Here is an 18860-nt window from a genome sequence, read left to right as displayed (position 1 = left end):
ATAATAAAATATGAGAAGAGCTGACTCTGACTTCAGCTGCAAGCAAAGAAACCAGCCCTGGGCTGCAAATAGGCGGTTACAATTGTAGTCCTGGCTCTGCCACTGTCTGTGTGACCTTGAGCAAGTCACTTCATCCTCTTGAAGACCCCATTTTCCCAGAGCTAAAAGAGAGAAGCTGGACTAAATAATATGTGAGGTTCTTTCAAACTCCTGGATTCTATAAAAACAAACAGACCAAATAAATAAAAGATCCTTAGTTCTCCTCCCCCTTTGGAAGCTCCAAAGACTGCGAAGGAGAGTCCCATCTACTTGTCTACCTTGGCAAAGCAGCGCACACAGCGTTCTTCAATCCTTTTTAACGGCAGGGGCAGACTGCGAAAGCAGCAAACACGGCAGTGTTGACAACAGAACTTGGGCTGCCACTTCTCCCACAAATCAGTTCTGGCAGGAAGAGCAGTCTCAGGACCATGTGAAGTCCAAACAACAGCAAGAGAAATAACAGTAATCAACCCTGAAGAATGTGGCTGATGGGCCTAAGATTTCCTTTCCCAAGAAAAAGCAGCCCCATTCGCAGGGAGGTTTCATGTGCATATAAAGCTCTGGCATGTTGCATATTGTCATAGGATGTTTTGGTACTAATGCTGCTCTCCAAAGAGTTAACATGGCCTGAGCAGGAAACACCAACCCTTGTGCATCCTAGACAACAGGTGGGAGCTATATGACTCTATCCTGACTCTGGCACGAATGTGTAGGCTCACCTTGGCCATGCATTAAGCTCTCTGTGGCAGCATCCTAATTGGCACATGGAAACGATAGCTCCTCTGTCTAACTCAGAAGGATGTTGTGAGGCTAAAATGAAGTATCATGAGAAACTACTTTGAAAAGCATAACTGTTACACAAATGTATTCTCTCTCCACGTGTCTGGAATGCACGTGTATGGCTAATCCCATTAGGAGAGTGAGGAAGCCTCCCTGAATGCAATTACTCACTATTCTTGAAATAGCATTTGGTGTGCCACATCATTGCTTTCTCTTTATCATTGACAATCAGGTGATCATGATTTCACGTAAGCATTCACAGTCATTTTTAAAAAAAGCTTTCACTGCTCAAGGATTCAAGCAAGACCATTGTCACCATGAGAAAACTCATTTATATCTCTTTAGCTGCTTTAAAAAATAATTATAAAAAGAAATAGACAACCTTTATTTCACAAAAGCAGCTGTGACACAAGCTGAAGTCTCATCAGGAAGTTAATGTGTTATTTTAAGCAACTTAGGACACTCTATCCTTTGTACTAAATTTTTGTTTAAGCCCAAGTTTTGTTGAGGGCCTACTATAATATTAATATATGCCAGACACTATGATAGCACTTGGGAGCCAATGATAAGAAAGATTCCTCTCTTCAGAGGAGGAAGAAGTCTGCTCACAGGATAATTCTAAGGCAGCATGTGATCCATGCCATAATAGATTTGGGAAGTGGAGAGGTGGCAGAAGCAGGGATTCCTCAGGGTTCTCAGGGAAGCAAGCTCATGGGGTTTACCCCACTTCCTGGGGGAGAGTAGAGCCATCTTGCTTCTGCCTTGGAAACTCCTTTTGTCTGCAGTGGCAATAATTCAGAAAGCCAGCAGATAGGGAGGGGTGTTACTCTGTGAAAACAGAACATGTCCTCTTCCACTGAGATTGAAGGCTTTTCTCTTTCCAGAGCAGAAAATTAGAAATTTTCTCCATTGAAGGTTGGGAAAAAAGAGAGTTTTGAGAATATCAGAAGGTATGAAGTTTAGGTAGGATTAAAGCATTTTGGGGGGGTTGGTTTTTAGTTTTTTGTTTATTTTTAATTAACAAATGATTGTGTGTATTTATGGGCTACAATGTGATGTTTTGATCTACGTACACATTGTAGGAAGATTAAATCAAGCTAATTTACATATCTGTCGACTCACCAACTTATTTTTTGTGGTGAGAATGATTAAAATCTATTTTTAAAGCAATTTTGAAATAGACAATAAAGTCGGTTCTCAGTATCTACAGGTTTGATGTCCCCAGATTCAACTAACCACTGATCAAAAATATTTGGAAAAAAACAATAAAAATAACAATACAACAATAAAAATAATATAATTCAAAAACAATGCTGTATAACAACTATTTACATTATATTAGGTATAAGTAATCTAGAGATGATTTAAAGTATATGGGAGAATGTGTAAAGGTTATATGCAAATACTATGCCTTTTTATATCGGGGATTTGAGCATCCATAGATATTGGTATCCAGGGTTGTCCTGAAATCAATCCTCCTTGAATACTGAGGGACAACTGCATATTACTATTGACTGTGTTCACCATTCAGTGCAATAGATTACTAAAACTTCTTCCTCCAGTCTACTTGAGACTCTTTACCCTTTCATCAACATCTTCCCTTTCCCGATTCCTCTGGTAACCACCTTTCTATTCTCTGTTTCTGTGAGATCATACTGTATTTGTCTTTTTATGCCTGGCTTATTTCACTTAGCATCATATGGAGGTTCCTCAAAAAACTAAAAATAGAATTACCCTATGATCCAGCAATCCCACTTTTGGGTATATATTGGAAAGAATTGAAATTGGTATGTCCAAGGGATACCTGTACCCCCATGTTCAATGCAGCACTATTCACAATAACCAAGATATGGAATCAACCTAAATTTCCATCAACAGATGAATGAATAAAGAAAATGTAGTATATATTTACACAGTGGAATACTATATCGCCTTAAAAAGGGAAATTCTGACATTCATTACAACACGGATGGAACTAGAGGATTAAAGCATTTTAAAAAGCAAAGTTTAGTACAGTTTATTGGCTTTAAAAAATCTATAGTCTCATTATAAGTAGTAATGGTAGATGAGATAGGACATTGCTTCTTGTTCATTCATCCCTTTACTTTTTCTCCTCATCTGCTGACTTTATCTTTCTTTTTAACTTTCTTAATTATTTGTAGTTTAGGGTTGGAGTGTATTTTTCATCTTCTTTTATATATACTGAATAGTTTTAGATTTTCTGCTCTTTTAAAAATGGAATATCATTACTAATATAAAAAATTACTGCTTTATTTTTGTAACTTATGTGGCCCTTGGTTAACATTTTTCTGAACATTAGTGGTCCTCAATAGAAAAAAAGGTTTTCAGCTCCAAATTGTAAAACACTGATTCTTAAATTTTAGCCAGCACTGATAGGTTGGGCTTGGGACCTGGGAAACTACATCTTAAACACCACCACTCCCCAACACACACTGTGTCTGTGATGTAGGAGAACCAAGGACCACACTTTGAGGAGCACTGCTATAAAACCTTACTGTACTATATATCTAACTAAATTAAAAATTCACTGGGTCCATACACTGTATGGAGGTCTACACTCTGATTCCCAAAAGTCGCTTATTCTGGTGACACTCCAGGTAACCATGAGATCCAACCAAGACTTAGAACAACCTCCTTGTAGTCTTGACTACTTTCCAACCCTAGTGAACTGGTTTGGACAACCTTATACCTAGAACCCTAAGAAATACTCTCCACCTTTCCTTTTCCCAGGGCAAATCCCTAAGAATCACAAAGACCCATTTCCTCACCTTCCAATGAGTTTTTCTTATTTTCTCTCTTTTGCCCAGCATCCCTTAAACAGGTGGTTCTCTGTCCCTGGGTATGTATCAGAATCACCTTAGAGAGCATGCAAAAAATACAGATCTCCCCAGGCACAAACTCAGACTCAGTAGCTGGGGTGCCCCCTGGGAAAATTCAGAATTACTACAGGCCCAGGGGCATAGGATTTCTAAGAAGTTCCTGCAGGTGATTCTGAGGAACCCAAGGTTAAGATCTACACCCTAAACCCTTAGTTTATAGGCCATTCTCTCTTCCAACTGTAGATCACCTTTTCCCGAAATGTTCCTCTAAGAGTGTGCAAGATGTCTGGCACTCTTCTCAAACCTGGGTAAGACTAATTGCTCAGTCTCCCTGCCTTTTCCTGCCTTTGAACTGTTGTAATGGTGATCTCAAAGGAGATGGGACTTTCAGAAACCCCAAAAGGTCAATTTATCCCCCAGATACTTACTTGGTGCCTACTAGATGTTGGGAAGAGAGTGATGAACAAAACAGGTAAGGCGCCTGACCTCATGGAGCTTACAGTCTAGCTATAATAAAATACATAAATAAGAAAGTTTCAGATTATTAAAAGTGCTATGAAGGCAATAAAATTGGGCCACAGGAGAGAGCCAGGAGTGGGGGAAGTTTGCTTCTAATAGATAAAGGGGTAGGGATGGCCTCTGATGTAGGAAGGGTGGTGTGTCTGAGGACATGTCAGAAGTCTCATGCTTCTGGAGTGAGTTGGTAAGTAGAGTGGTACATGATGAATTTGCGAGGACCTAGTAAAGAGTTTGGGTTTTATTATAGTTGCAAAGGGAAACATTTGGAGAGTTTTAAATGACACAGCCACATAATTAAAATCATAGTTTTTGAAATAAACTTATTTGAGGACAATTTTAGATTTATAGAAAAGTTGTAATGATAGTACAGAGAGTTTCTGTATAACTTCATCTAGCTTCCCCCATTGTTGACATCTTAAAATACCATGGTACATGAATATTAACTGGACTCAAGATTTTTTTTGGATTTCACCAGTTCTGCCATTAATCTCCTTTGTCTGTTCCAGGATCAAATTCTAGATAGCACATTGCATTTAGTCATCAGAGCTCCCTAGTTTTTTCTGGTCTTTGATAGTTTCTCAGTCTTTTCTTGTTTTTCATGATCTCAACAGTTTTAAAGAGTTCTGGTCAGGTAATCTGTACAATATTTCTAATCTGAGTTTTTTTTTATGTTTTTCCCTCATGATTAGACTCAGGTTATGAGTTTTTGACAGACTACCCCAGAGGTGATGTGTCCTTCTCATCGTATCATATCAGGGGTACATGATAGATGCCATCACTGGTGATGTTAACCTTCATTTCCTTGTTAAGGTAGTGTCTACGAGGTTTCTCCACTATGAAGTTGCTATTTTTCTGTTTCCATACTTCATGCTTTGGAAGCAAGTCAGTAAGTCTACCTTACCCTCAAAGAGATGGGAGAGGGGGAAACAAGATGGTGGGCTCACAGTGAGGAGCTGTCAAGGAATGAAAATTGGTGTACCTAGAAGCAGATTTTAAAAGCAGTTCTTCTTCAAAACATCTTTTTTCATACCACCTGATAAGCATCTTGAACACCATGGCTGTAGCAGCAGTGAAATGGGTGATATCAAAGAGAGCTATCTTGAAACATTTATTTCCAACCCAAAACAGAGCTTTATATTGTGTTTGTCATAAATCTACAAATTCTTCTCTACCAGATGACTATAATTGCAGAGTGGAGCTTGCTTTGACATCTGATGGCAGGACAATAGTATGCTACCACCCTTCTGTGGACATTACATATGAACACAGAAAACTTATCCCTCGACCAGATCCTGTGCATGATAATGCAGAAACACATAATCACGTGCTGAAAACCAGATTAGCAGAAAAAAGTAAAAACCTTGAGCAAGGACCCATGATAGAACTTAGCAAAACATTCTTTACTACTAAGCACTGTTGGTATCCTCGTGCACAGTATCACACTCATGGTTAAGAAAATTGTTATGTACCAATAAAAAAATTTTTTTTAAAACCCCTGCCATCCTGCCAGTGATCAGGAGGGACAGGGGAGTGTCCTTTGTTCTTTATACCACAGGAGATGGCCCAACAGAACTGTACCAGAGGAGGTCCGTGGCAGAGATGATGAGATTCTCTGAAGATGAGACCGGTCAGAATCCTCAACTATAGTAAAACAGCAACAGCCTGAAGCTAGAACCTTCTCTTTAAAAACTCTGGATTTCTGCTTGTAGTTACGAAAATTGGTACTTTAAGGCAGAAGTCTGCCTTTTCCTCATTTGATGGCAAATTAATAGACCTCCCTTTCTTTCTCCACAAAAAAAATAAAATAAAATAAAATAAAAATAAAAACTGGCTGGGCACAGTGACTCACGCCTGTAATCCTAGTACTCTGGGAGGCCGAGGTGGGCGGAATGTTTGAGCTCAGGAGTTCGAGACCAGCCTGAGCAAGAGCAAGACCCCGTCTCTACTAAAAATAGAAAGAAATGATTTGGGCGGCTAAAAATATATATAGAAAAAAATTAGCTGGGCATGGTGGCACATGCCTGTAGTCCCAGCTACTCGGGAGGCTGAGGCAGAAGGATTGCTTAAGCCCAGGAGTTTGAGGTTGCTGTGAGCTAGGCTGATGCCACAGCACTCTAGCCTGGGCAACAGAATGAAACTCTGTCTCAAAAAATAAAAAATAAAATAAAAATAAACTGAATCCTCCAAAGGACAGACAATATTGTGGTTCTCCAGGGAATCAGAGAGAAATGTGCCTCCTTTGCCATTTGAGAAAATGTAACCTGGTATATTCACTAATATGTTATACAGTAAAATAATAATAAAATGTCTTTTCATATAAAAAACAAAACAAAAAAAAGAGATGGGGGAGGGGAACTAGGCTCCAACCCTGGAAGGGGAAGTATCCACATGTATTATTTGGAATTCTCCTGTAAGGAAGATTTGGCCTTTCTTCCACATTTGTTTTTTTACTTATTTAATCATTTATTTCTATTAATATAGACTTGTGGATATTGATTTTATATTTGGGGTTATAATCCAAATACGATGCTATTGATTTTATTGTTCACCTTGTTCCAGCTTTGGCTGGTGGGAACTGTTTCAAGTTGGTTTCTATATTCCTTTGATATTGCCCTATCCTTTTTTTTTTTTTTTCCTGAGCACTTTCTTACTCTTGGACACTACAAGGCGCTCTATGCTCACCTTGTATTTTCCCTTCCAACCTCCTAGAATGAACCATTTCTTCAAAACCCTGATTCTTTTTGTTGGAGCATGGTATTAGAAACGAAGATCTGTGCACTGTATGTTCTAATTACTCGTGGGTTATCATTGCTCTCAGGCCCTCTCAGCTGACATAACTAGGAAATATATGATTTATGTGAACTAACCCATGTGTACACACATATCCATAAGTATTTCTATATCTATACATCTCTATCTATATGAAACTAAACAAGTTCATATAGACATCTCCAACTCTAACACACTGCCACAGAGTTCACTGAATCATATTTCAAAAATACCATTCCTAAAATATTTTGTAAAAGAACAACAACAAAAAATGATAACTCTAGCTGTTCTAAGAGTGGAGACAGTGAGACCAGTTTAGGCTATTGCTGTCATCTAGGCAAGAGATGACATAGGCTTGAATTAGGGCAGCAAATGAGAAGGAGAGGATTGAACTCATTTCAGAGAGACATTGAAGATAGAGCTGGAAGTGAAATGGGGGTAAGAAAGTGAGGGGAATACAAGGATCATGGATGACTCCTGGATTGGGGGTGTGAGAAACTCTGTGCATGGTGATGTCATTTTCTGAGAGGAAAGGAGCAGGTTTGGAGGGGAGGGTACAGAAATCAAAATTTCTTTATTTTGCAAAGTTTGAGATGCCCTTTCAATATTCCAAGTTGAGATATCAAATAATCAGGTGTGCATAGGACTGTGAAGCTCATGTGGGAGGTCTGGATTGGAGATATAACTTTGGGCATTATCAGCACATAGGTGATAATTGAAGCCCAGGGGCTGGATGGGATAACCCAGGGAGAAAGCGAGAGTGAGCTCAGAAAAGAAAAGAACAAACACTAAGTACCAAGACACTTAGCAGTCAGAGGCTGAGCAGAGAAGGAACCAGCAGAGGTGATTTCACTTCCCCACTTGAGTTCAAGATTCACGGTGTTTTTCATCTGAGATGTGCATCACATGTTTCCTCACTGCTCATGGTATTCCACTGACAAGCAGAAGAATTCTATTTTTATATTAATTTTGTTTTGTAACTGCTTTGAGGAGGCAGGTGAAGATGATTCAACTTTTATTAAATCAATTCTTTAGGGGTAATGGGGGTTGACTTGTTATATAGCCTTCTCTTCTTCTGAAATATAATGTTCTGCTTTGTTTTCATGAGGCTACAATTGAGGAATCATTCCCACCTCTGTCCTCATTTCCCTCTCTGGGTCCCAGAACATCTTTCTGAAGAGACAGAGAGGAGTGGGCTTTTCTAGGAGTAGGGAGTAGGGGACCATGAGAGTGCCTCCCATACCTAGCTGAAAAGGACCTGGAGAATATCTGTAGCCACATTGATGATCAAGGACTTCTTTCCCTTCCTAACCAAAATAGGAAATGAAGTCTCCGACAAACATGCCAGATCCCCCAAATCTTTCCCATTTCTCCAGTCTAGTCTGCATTTCCACCACCTCTACCCTAAACCAGGCTCCTACTAGCCCCCCCCCAAGGTAAAATGGAGTGCAGGGTACCAGCTTAAGAGCATGCACCATAAGCCAGACATCTCTGGGCTTAAATTTCACCTGTACCACTTAGTAGCTGTGTAACCTTTTGACAAGTTGTTTAACTTCTTTGTGCCCTAATTTCCTTACTTGTAAAATGGGTGTAATAATCGTGTCAGCTTTGTAGAGTTGTTGTGAGGATTAAATGAGACAATGTACATAACATAAAGTGCTTACAACCATATCTGTTTCATAGTAAATGTGGTATAAGTGTTAACTGTTATCACTGCAACTAACTAGCTTGCCAGCTTACATGCCTTCAGCCTTACCGTGCCCTCTCTCAACTACATTCTGATGCTGGGCCATTTTTTTCTTTTTTTCCATTCCTTTAACTGATTATTTTTTAATCAGCTCTCATGAGTCAGGTTCTGTTCTGGATGCTGAACATATGTAGTGAACAAGATGCACAAGGCCCGTGATTTCCTGGAGCTACACTCAAGCAGGAGGAAACAGACAATAAATAAAGTAATTGCAAGCAGCATTGTCCCTGCTTTAGCAGTGCTGTGAAGAAGATACAGGAGTAAAATGTGATAGAGTGAGACTCATCTTGTGAGTGATCAGGGAAAGCCTTACTGAGGTGCCAACTTTTCATCAGTCAGTCATGGGGTCCTCTTTATAAAAGGCACAGGCACAGCAATTGCAAAGACCCTGAGGGGGAAAGGACCTTGGCATGCTGAAAGAACTGTCACAAGATCAGTGAGACTGAATCACAGTGGTTATAGGGGCATGTGGCAGAGACTGTGAGTGCTCACCACTACCTGTGTCCTCCTCTTACTGAGCATGCAGCCAGACTCCATTTCCCAGCCTTCCTTGCCATTACATCTGGCCGTATGGCTGAGTTATGGCCAATGGAATGTGAGCAGAGGTGAAATAAGCAACTTCCGGGAATGGCCTCTAAAACCCTCCAATGTGTGATTCTCTCTCTTCCTTCACCTACTTGCTGGCTACAAAACAATCAACAGACAATTCCAAGCCCCTTGAATATTTCAGAGCCACAAGATGGGAGGCATCTGGTCCCTGATCACATGGAGTGGAGTCAGCAATTGAGAAGTTGGGAGTGATCCCTGCAGCAGTTAGCATTATTTACCTTAACACCATGAGCATGGTACAAGATGAGGTCAGAGGGAAGGACAGGATCAGTTCTTCCTAAAACAACCTTTTCACTATCTATCCTGTTCCCTATTGTCCAGACTCCTCAGCCCCAACTACGAGGCCTACCTGGTCATCTCCACACTACCTACCCTACCCTCATCTGCCCCAATCCGGATCTTGTGCTGCAGTTAGGTGGTCTTCTCATTGTGTCATGTCTTGCAACTTAGCCAACCCTACAAACCTCTCAGCACCCACCATCTCTGAATGCCATTGGGCTCCTCAGTTGTTTATTCCCCTGTTCATAGATTGTTTCACACAAGTCAGTTTCTTGGCTTTGCAGGCTGGTGATGGGATGGGGAAGCCAGGTTATTGCTTCTTCTGGATGCTTCACAATGCCTAACAGAATGTTCAGCACAAAGAATATTTTCAACAAATGCTTGATTGCCAACATCGAGCTCATTTCAGAGAACTTCTCACATCCTCCACTGGTGGGTGTGCAGGTAGCTATTTTGAAAGCCACTGAACCACGTTTCTGTGACTGTGCAGTTTGCATAGAAGAGCCACAACAAATGTTCCTACCATATCATTGGCTTCCTGCTGAGAAGAGTAGCTTGGTAGGGAGAGCTTAGTAAGAACCTAGAAGCTTCAAATAGGAGCCTCTGCCATTTCTGTGACAACTGAAGCCTCCAGCTCATTTACAGCAAACCTCAAAAAACAAATATTGCAGAACCCCCACCTCTGAGACGTCTTAAAAGCTGGCTGTCTTGGCTCCCAGCTCTGCATCTGATACAGTATCAGCTCTCTGTTAACTTCTAACTTGTTTGCACACCCATTTGTGGCAACCCAAATTGGGCAACTTGAGTCCTCAACCTCTAGGATGAGTTGGGAGTTTTTCTCCAACTCAGTTTGCTGCAAACCCAGTCTCTTCCTAATGCACTCAGAGGTCTTGGTCATGGGCCCTAATCAGGTCTTAAACAGCAGAAGCACGGCTCAGAGAGAAGTGCAGGGTTTGTCCAGAATCAGCCCAACCCTGATATTTTTCTGTAGAACTCAGTGATCAAAAAAGCATCTGAAAAGCTATCAGTCTACCTCGATTTGGCTTTCAAGGCAAAGGGTCCTCAGGTCCTGAAACAGAGAGCCTTTGGAGTTGGCATCATTAAGGCAAGAGGAGGAGGGAGCTGGACAGACACGTTTCACCTGCCTTTTCCTTTAACCCTGTCATTAACCTTTCTCTCAGAGGGGGCAGCAGCAGCGGCTGCCGCTACGGCTCTAAATCAGCACGTTTATCCCAGATGGTGCTGTTAGTGCGGGACTGTGGGCCCCAGCAATCACAGATCAGGGTTGACTCTTTGCTAAGAAGACATTCCTCACTTTGGAGTTTGGGATCGAGCCCAGAATGAAATTAGTTGCATCTCCCCTCCGCCTTTCTTCGCCTTCCCCTCTGTTCTTCCCATATGTTGGCTTTCTATGCTTGCCTACCATTTGGATTTTCCCCAGCCCCTTCGTTTTTTGGTAACCACAACTAACCCCATGATGAGGGAGAGAGTTGGCATTTGTTAAGTCTCAACTCAGGTACTGTGCCAAGTCCTTTGAGATGTGTTATACACATATGTACACATATACACCCATATATACATATATGTGTATGTGTTATGTATATACATATACATATATGTATAAAATCTCTTTTACTTTTTTACTAACTTTATGAGGTATTATCCCTTTTATTTCCAACATGGGGAAACGGAGGACCAGATGAAAGGAAAGCCTAATCTAAGGTCAAATAGTAGAGCTGGGATTTAGATCCTGTTTTGGTTGGTTTTAAAGCTCTTGTTCTTTGTACAGTGATTACATCATGTTCCCAAAGACAGCGCATGCAAGCAATAATGTTGTTGAAAGCTGCCCTGTTCCAGTGCTTCCGTCAATATCAAAAGGAGAGATTATTTCCACAATGTACCTCTATGATCTCCTCCTGGGGAATGAAATAGCAAGTACCTATTGAAAAGCTACTTTTGCCAATGTTCAGCCAAGACCAAGGCTCAGCAAAATAATTTCAGTATATTACTGTGCAGAGTCAATTGAGACTTCCGTTGCCAGAGAAACAGAAGGTGCCCAGGAACAGGGTATTCAGAATGGCACAGTGGACACATGCACAGGCCATGCTCAGGAGTCAGCCTGCCTGGCTTTTCATCATCTGTGCCACTCAGTAGCCATGGAATGTTGGGCAAGATGCTGAAGCCCAAATGCTGTAAAAAGATATCATTTTACACCTATTGAGCCCCCACTATGTGCCAGGCACTCTTCATTCTTCACATCAACCTTGTAGAGTAGATTACTTTATAGATGAGAAAATGGAGGCACAGAGAACTTAGGTAACTTGCCTGGGGTCACACAGCTGGTAGTTGGCACCATCAGGTTCAAAGGGGGGCCATCCTATTCCAGACCCTGTGCTTCTCAGCATTACTGTCATTACAGGGACACTAATAATACCTACATCATAAGGTTGTTATGAAGGTTACTCTAGTGGTTGCATTTAAAATGCCTAACATATACTCTGGTTTCTCTTCAGATCATATAAATCTTTCACCTTTTAAAATGCCCAACAGTGCCTGGCACAAAGTAAGCTCTCAATAAATGTCAGCTATTGTTACTACTAAGCAAAGCTAGACTAACTGTTTGGCAATGAGTCACCTTGAGTGGATTAGTTTGAATAGCAATCCGGGTTTAGACAAATCAAGCCACAAGCATTGTCACAGCCACTCTGATTATGGTTCTGGGCTCCCATTAAAGCCCAAGCATTTATTTTCCTGCTCTTTCGGTTAGTGTGGCAAAATGTATTGTACTCCCATTTCATGAGCTTAGGGTGGGGCATCAGAGGGCAATGATGCCAGCTTTTACTCTAGGAAGAAGATGGAGTAAAAGGACATGGGACACTCATAGAGCACCTTGTATTTCTCCTCCAGAGCACTGGACACATTTGCAGTAAATTATTTGTGTAAATACACGTTTGTTATCCTCTCTCCCCTCTAAACCAGACTGTAAACTCCTTGAGGGAAAGAGCTATCTCCAAATCCTGGCACATAACCCGGCATGAGTGTTCGCAGAATGGATGAACAAATGATGTTGCTGCGCTAGGGTTGCCCTAGAGCAAGTTGAGTTTCACGTCCTCTCAAGGTGAGGGGAATGCCAGAGAAACTGTAATTCCCAGGTATAGCCGAAAGGTGGCAGAGTGACTCCGCAAACAGTCACTTCCCAACATCCAGAGGAAAAAACAACTCAGGCTGGGAGCTGGAGAGTCTGTCAGGAACTGGAAGATCAGATGATCTCTATAGCCCCCACGTTGTTCGGCAAAGGGCACTGCACATCATACATACTCAAAAATATTTCTTGAAAAAGATAACTCTCCTTTCAGCAAAGGTTTTTATCCATTTACCTTTCTTCAGTAAGAGCTGCCTTTCAAACAATATATATTGAGTGCCTACTATGTAAACACTGAGGCAATAATGATGAAAAAGGCAGATCTTGTCGCTGCCCTCTTCCAGCTTATGTCCAGCAGGGAGGAGACAAGTAATGAGACAAATAAGTACAAAATTCTGTGGGGAGGGGCCCCTGTCCTGGTCCAGGAGAGTCACGAGAGCTTTTTGGAATTCTCATTAAAGATAAGGAATAATTATATACTTATACATCCATATGAGTCATCAATCCCCTTAAGTAAGAGCCAATTCCTTGGTTATATAAACTGTTCCAAGGCAGAGTGAATGTCAAATATACAAAAATTTAGGAAATTCCACCACTGGCCTTTTTCAAATTCACAAACTAGACAAAATGTCACTATTTTTAACAGAAGACATTTGTTGAAGAGGAATTACAAATACGGGTCAAATTCTAAGATGTACATGGACTTCCCTGAATTCTCAACTAGTGTTTCTTATATGTGTCCAGGGTTTTTCATTTCCTGCAGTGTTAGCTTATTTGATTCTGACTCCAGATCTGTGAGATAGGAAAAGCAAACATCACCAGCCCCATTTTTAGGATATAGCATTTCACAGGATGAAATGGAAACTCAGAGAAGCTTCATGACTTGCTCAAATCCCCACTGCACTGAGAGGCAGGGTTAGCACCACAACTTGGCCCACTGACTCCCAGTCTACTGCGCTGAGCTGTCTATTTATTGCACATAAAGTAGATACCTCTGTAAGTTCTTTACATTGAGATGAGACCTGAATTTATGTCTCTTCTTATTCTCTATGCTCTGCAACAGTTTATGTAAGAAAGGAATTATGTGTTTTCTAAATCTCTGCTATGGTAATAGATCTATTCAAACTTTAAAGCATTCCTGGAGTAAACTTGGGTAATATACTTTTCTAGAAACTTGTCCATAGATTGTCAAATTTATAGGCATCAAGTGGTAAACAGTAGTCTTAAAAAATAATTTTGTAACATTTTTCCCATTTGCTTTATTTCTTCATAAATATATACATATGCTACGTTTTTCCTGAACCATGTAAGAGTGAGTCACAATTATCCATGACCCTTCCCCACCAAATACCTCAGTATATGTCTACTAAAAATAAGGATTTTTCTCACAAAGCCACAATAAAATGATCAAATTTGGAACCTTTAACATCAATAAAATGCTATTACCTAATGTACATGCCAAATTCAAATTTCAGCAATTATTCCAATTAAGTCCTTTATACCATTTTTTTTTCTTTTCCAAATCCAGACTCCCATCTAGGATCATGCATTGAATTTAGCTGTTCTATCTCTTTAACCTCCAGGAACAGTTCCTCAGCCTTTATTTTTCATCATGTTGCCATTTTTTGAAAAGGACAAATCAGTTCTATTGTAGAATGGTCATCAGTTTGGCTTTATCTGATGTATCCTTATGATTGTATTCAGGTTCTACACTTGGGTCAGGAATAGCACAGAAGCAATACAAGGTACATGATGGCAGTTTGTCCCAATTTTTGTAGATGTTCACTTTAATCGCTTGGTTAAGGTGATGTCCACCAGGTTTATTCACCATAAATATACCTTTTTTCCCCTTTGTAATTTATAATTAGTAATCTGTGGGGAAATAACTTTGATTCTTTTCAACAAACTTGCACCCAATGGTTTTGGCATCTCGTCTAAATCAATTGTTACTATATTAATCCCACTACATTTATTAGTGGAAATTCTGTTGTAAAGAAGAGTTTTTACTTCTCATGGCTTTTTAATGTATTGATAAATTTTTTTTTCTGATTTTAGTTTTTAGTGTCAATTTGGACTTGAAGATTCTATTTTATGTGATGTGTTAAATGTATTTCTTTCGTGATTTCATCTTGATGGTAAAATTGTCCCCAGTTTGGTGTAGAAACCCTTAAAGCTGGCTCCCATGTCCTTTTGACATGTCCCATCAGTGTTTTGATCACTGCCTTACTTTTTGGTGCAGCAAGGTGTTCCCAATATATCTTATACTTCCTTTGCCCTAACCCTAGAACTAGCTGTTTCTCCAAAAGGCTCTGGTGCCTTTTATTGGAGAATGGTATTTAGAAAATCAGATCTTGAACATGCATGTTCTTGCCCTCTCACCATGTAATACCCTCTGCCATGTTATGACACAGAAAGAGGGCCCTCACAATGCCGGCACCATGCTTGTGAACTTCCCAGCTTCCAGAACTATGAGTCAAATAAACCTCTTTTCTTTAAGAATTAAAAACAAAAAGAAAAGATCTTGGCACTAGCTGTGCTCATTGCTACTGGAATATTACTATAATACTTCTACTCCCTTTCAGTGAACAGAGTTAGTGATGAGTTCATACTGATACCTCTAATTCCAATCCAACATCAGAGGTTTCTTCCCCTTCTCCCATTGCAATGACATACCATCCTTCTCCCACAGTGAGAACTCTGGCTCCCAACAACAGTAATATAATCACTCGCCTGCTCAATCCTACAAACACACACAACGCAGTTTCAGAATTGCTATACTGACACTACTACCAACAACAAATCTACTAAGAAAAGTTCAAAATTTGTTTACAGTTCTTTTTATCTTTATATTGAGGGTGTAGGTCTAAAAGTTACCTGGATTAGTTTTTTTTCGGAGTTGGGTATGTTATTAATTTGATATATAACTAGGTCCATCTGTCTCCATTTTTATTCAATTTTAGGGATTTTCTCAACCTTATTGATTTGATTTCACTTTTTAAATATGGAAAACATTAACATGATTTCCAAAGTCAAAACTATACAAAAAGGTATACTCAGGTCTCTCAAAATGTTTTGACATTTCCATACCTACTGTCTTCCTTCTTCCAAAGGTTGCTTATTTGAATCTCTTTTTTTTTTTCTCAATTAGATTTGCCAGGGCTTTCTTAATTTTTATTTTGTTGCTCTTTTTAAAAGAATTAGCCTTTGGTTTTATTGGTCAGGTCAACTTTTGCTTATTTTTCCATTTTACTAATACTTACATTATTAATTCTTTTGCTTATTTTTCCATTTTACTAATACTTACATTATTAATTCTTGCCATCTACATTCCTTGAGTATATTTTACCATTATTCTCCTAACATCTTGAGTTGGATACTTATTCTGTTAATTTCCAGGATTTTTTAATAAGCACTTACAGCTTTAATTTTCTTCTGTGCTGTTTTAGCCACACACCAAAGATTTCACTATGTAGTTCCTTTATTATCATTCATTTCCAAATAGAATTTATCTTGTATTTTTCCCAAGTCTTAATCATCAAACTTTCTTTATCATTTCATTTTAGGTGTGTGTCATTTATAAACTGCATATGCTAACATTTTAACACAATCTGAAAATATTAGTGGAATTTAATTGGCTCACATTTATTGGAATTATTGATATGTTTGGACTTATCCCTCCCATCTTATGTTCCTTTTTATCATTCCTTGCATTTCTTTTTTTCTTCTCCTTTTCAGCCTTTTCGTTGCTGTATTGATCACAACTTTTGGATTCAAAACAAGAAAAGCTCATTTTAATTAGTTTAAAACAACAACAACAACAGATGAAATTATTTAAGTATTTCAGATAGATCACATAATCTCTGGGAAGATCAGAGAAACAAGTTCAGAGTCTACACAGTCATTAATGACATTTGAATGACATCGCTGAACTCCAGTAGAGACCCCTCTGCAGCTGCTGAGTGCTGGATAAGCAACATCTGCTATTGCCCCCTTTGGCAAACTGAATGCATGTACCACTACACTTGCTAGAATGTCTGCACGATGCCTCTTTCTCCTTCTAATTCAAAGTGGCATATGGGTGCATTTGATTGGATCTAGGTCACATGCCTGTACCCTAGCTGCAAGAGAGGCTGGAGAAGCAAGTTTCTGGCTTCTACATTGGAAAGGTTCAGACTCTTTAGGTGAGGTAATTTCCAATGGGCATCCAAAAAGAATGATGAATGTCTACCACAGTTGCATTGATTGGTTTTCTTTGTTCCACTTTTTTTTTTCCTCTTGGTTTGGAAGTTAGGCATCCTATTTCTGTTTTTCTAGTAGTCACCTTAAAATCTTAACTATTTAACCTTACATTATTCTTTAAAAGCCTAGAATTAATAAACCTCTCTCTTCTTCAAATAAGATAAGATCTTTAGCATGCTATCACTAACCCTTCTGGCCTCCCTGTCCCCTCGTCTCCTCTCTCAAGGTTATCATCTGTTATTTTAATTCTGGATTATTATCAATTGCTCTTTGCCTTAGGCATTAGCAATTATATACACCTAACTGAAGTTTTTACCTTTCATTTTTATTGTCTGTCATTGTTTCCTGCAATAGTGTGCTGGAGCCAGCTCACACTGGCTCAAAAAAGCCAACTGTTAGCATCTCTTTCCAACTCTGCATTCAGTGATATCATGTTGGTAGCTTGATATTAACCATGGTAGGAGTGATTTCCATAATACAAATCAGGGCTTTTCCCCTCTAAGTCAGCTGTTAAACATTTGCCAGCACACTACTCATTTCTTGTATGCCATGCCTTTCTCTTTATTGTATTACTTTCTACTTTTAGTATACCCTTAAGTATTTCAGAGAGGTTCCATGAATAATAAAACTTATTTGTATTTGCCCTCATGCTTAAATGCCAGTTTGCCTTAGAACAAGATTTATTGAAGAGACTGCTAATTGCCTATCCCACATCCAATTTTTTCTTTTCCCTCAGGAGCTAAACTTCAGTTTTTAGCAGAGTATACTGCTGTCTTGAATAAATACAACATTTTCAGTCTTTATGCAAGTGTGGCCACATGATCAAGTTCTGGTCAATGAAATTAAAAAAAAAAAAAAACAACCATGCATGACTTCTAGGAAGCCTCCTTAAAGAGAACTGGGAAAGGTGTCCATTTTACTTTTCCACCCATTTCCTTCATTTGGCTACTTGGAACATAGACAAGATGGCTGGGGCCCCAGCAGCTACCTTGGGTTATGAGGTAAACTGTGAATAGCAGTCATACCTTGAGAATGGTGGCAACAGAAAGATAAAAGGAGCCTGAGCACTGAAAATTTTGTGGAGCTACGTTTATCCTCCTCATTTTTTTCTCTGATACTTTTTATCTGTCTTTTGGTTTTATATTTTGGGAGATTTCCTTTACCTGATTTTCCAACAACTACTTCTTCTTTAACCACACCCATTTTATCATTTAGCCATTCTGCTCAATTTTTAATTTTGGCAGTCAGATTTTTAATATCCAAAAACACTTTCCTATTCTCTGTGGATTCAATATTGTAACAGGCTATTACTCTTCCTCATGCTCCAGATAGATATTTAATAATCACATTAATGGATAGAACATAAAAGTAGAACTAAATCATATTCTGAATTCTGGATTTCGACATCCAAATTACTATCTGGTGCTCCACCTCTGTGACTTCTTTGTGGATACAGACAATAGGAATTTCTGAGTAAATGCTTGTGGTTAAATTCACTGGTAAAGATTTTTATTGAGGAATAAATTAGAAGAGAAGATATTTAAATATCCATTTATTCTTCCCCAAATCACTTTAAGTTTTGGGCTTAAGCGTATGAGCTGATAAACAGTTACCATTTAATAAAAACCAAATATCAATTCATTGTTCTAGCTGAGGAATTGGTAATTTTTTTTCTGTAAAGGGCCAGATATTAAATATTAATGGTTTTGTGGGCCATATGGCTCTGTTGCAATTAATCTGCTGTTGTAGTATGAAAGTAGCCATGGGCAATAAGTAATGAATGTAGCTATGGATGGATGGATGTAGCTATGTTCCAATAAAACTTTATATCTGGACACTAATATTTGAATTTCATGTAAGTTTCAAGTGCCATAAAATATTATTCTTCCTTTTATTT

At 39.2% G+C, this 18860-nt stretch overlaps 1 protein-coding gene across 1 annotated transcript in view; it reads left to right on the top strand.

Moving 5' to 3' along the window:
• Positions 1-5232: 5232 nt before the first annotated feature.
• The window catches only part of LOC123628209 (39S ribosomal protein L42, mitochondrial-like), a 155241-nt gene continuing 141613 nt past the window's right edge, over positions 5233-18860 (top strand). The window contains exons 1-2 of the mRNA XM_045537848.1: positions 5233-5620; positions 6339-6442. Coding sequence (XP_045393804.1) covers positions 5233-5620; positions 6339-6442 — 492 coding nt within the window. The remainder of the gene's footprint in view (positions 5621-6338; positions 6443-18860) is intronic.

This window comes from Lemur catta, chromosome X (genome assembly GCF_020740605.2).
Source record: "Lemur catta isolate mLemCat1 chromosome X, mLemCat1.pri, whole genome shotgun sequence".
NCBI lineage: Eukaryota > Metazoa > Chordata > Mammalia > Primates > Lemuridae > Lemur > Lemur catta.
This window is presented reverse-complemented; position numbering and strand designations above follow the sequence as displayed.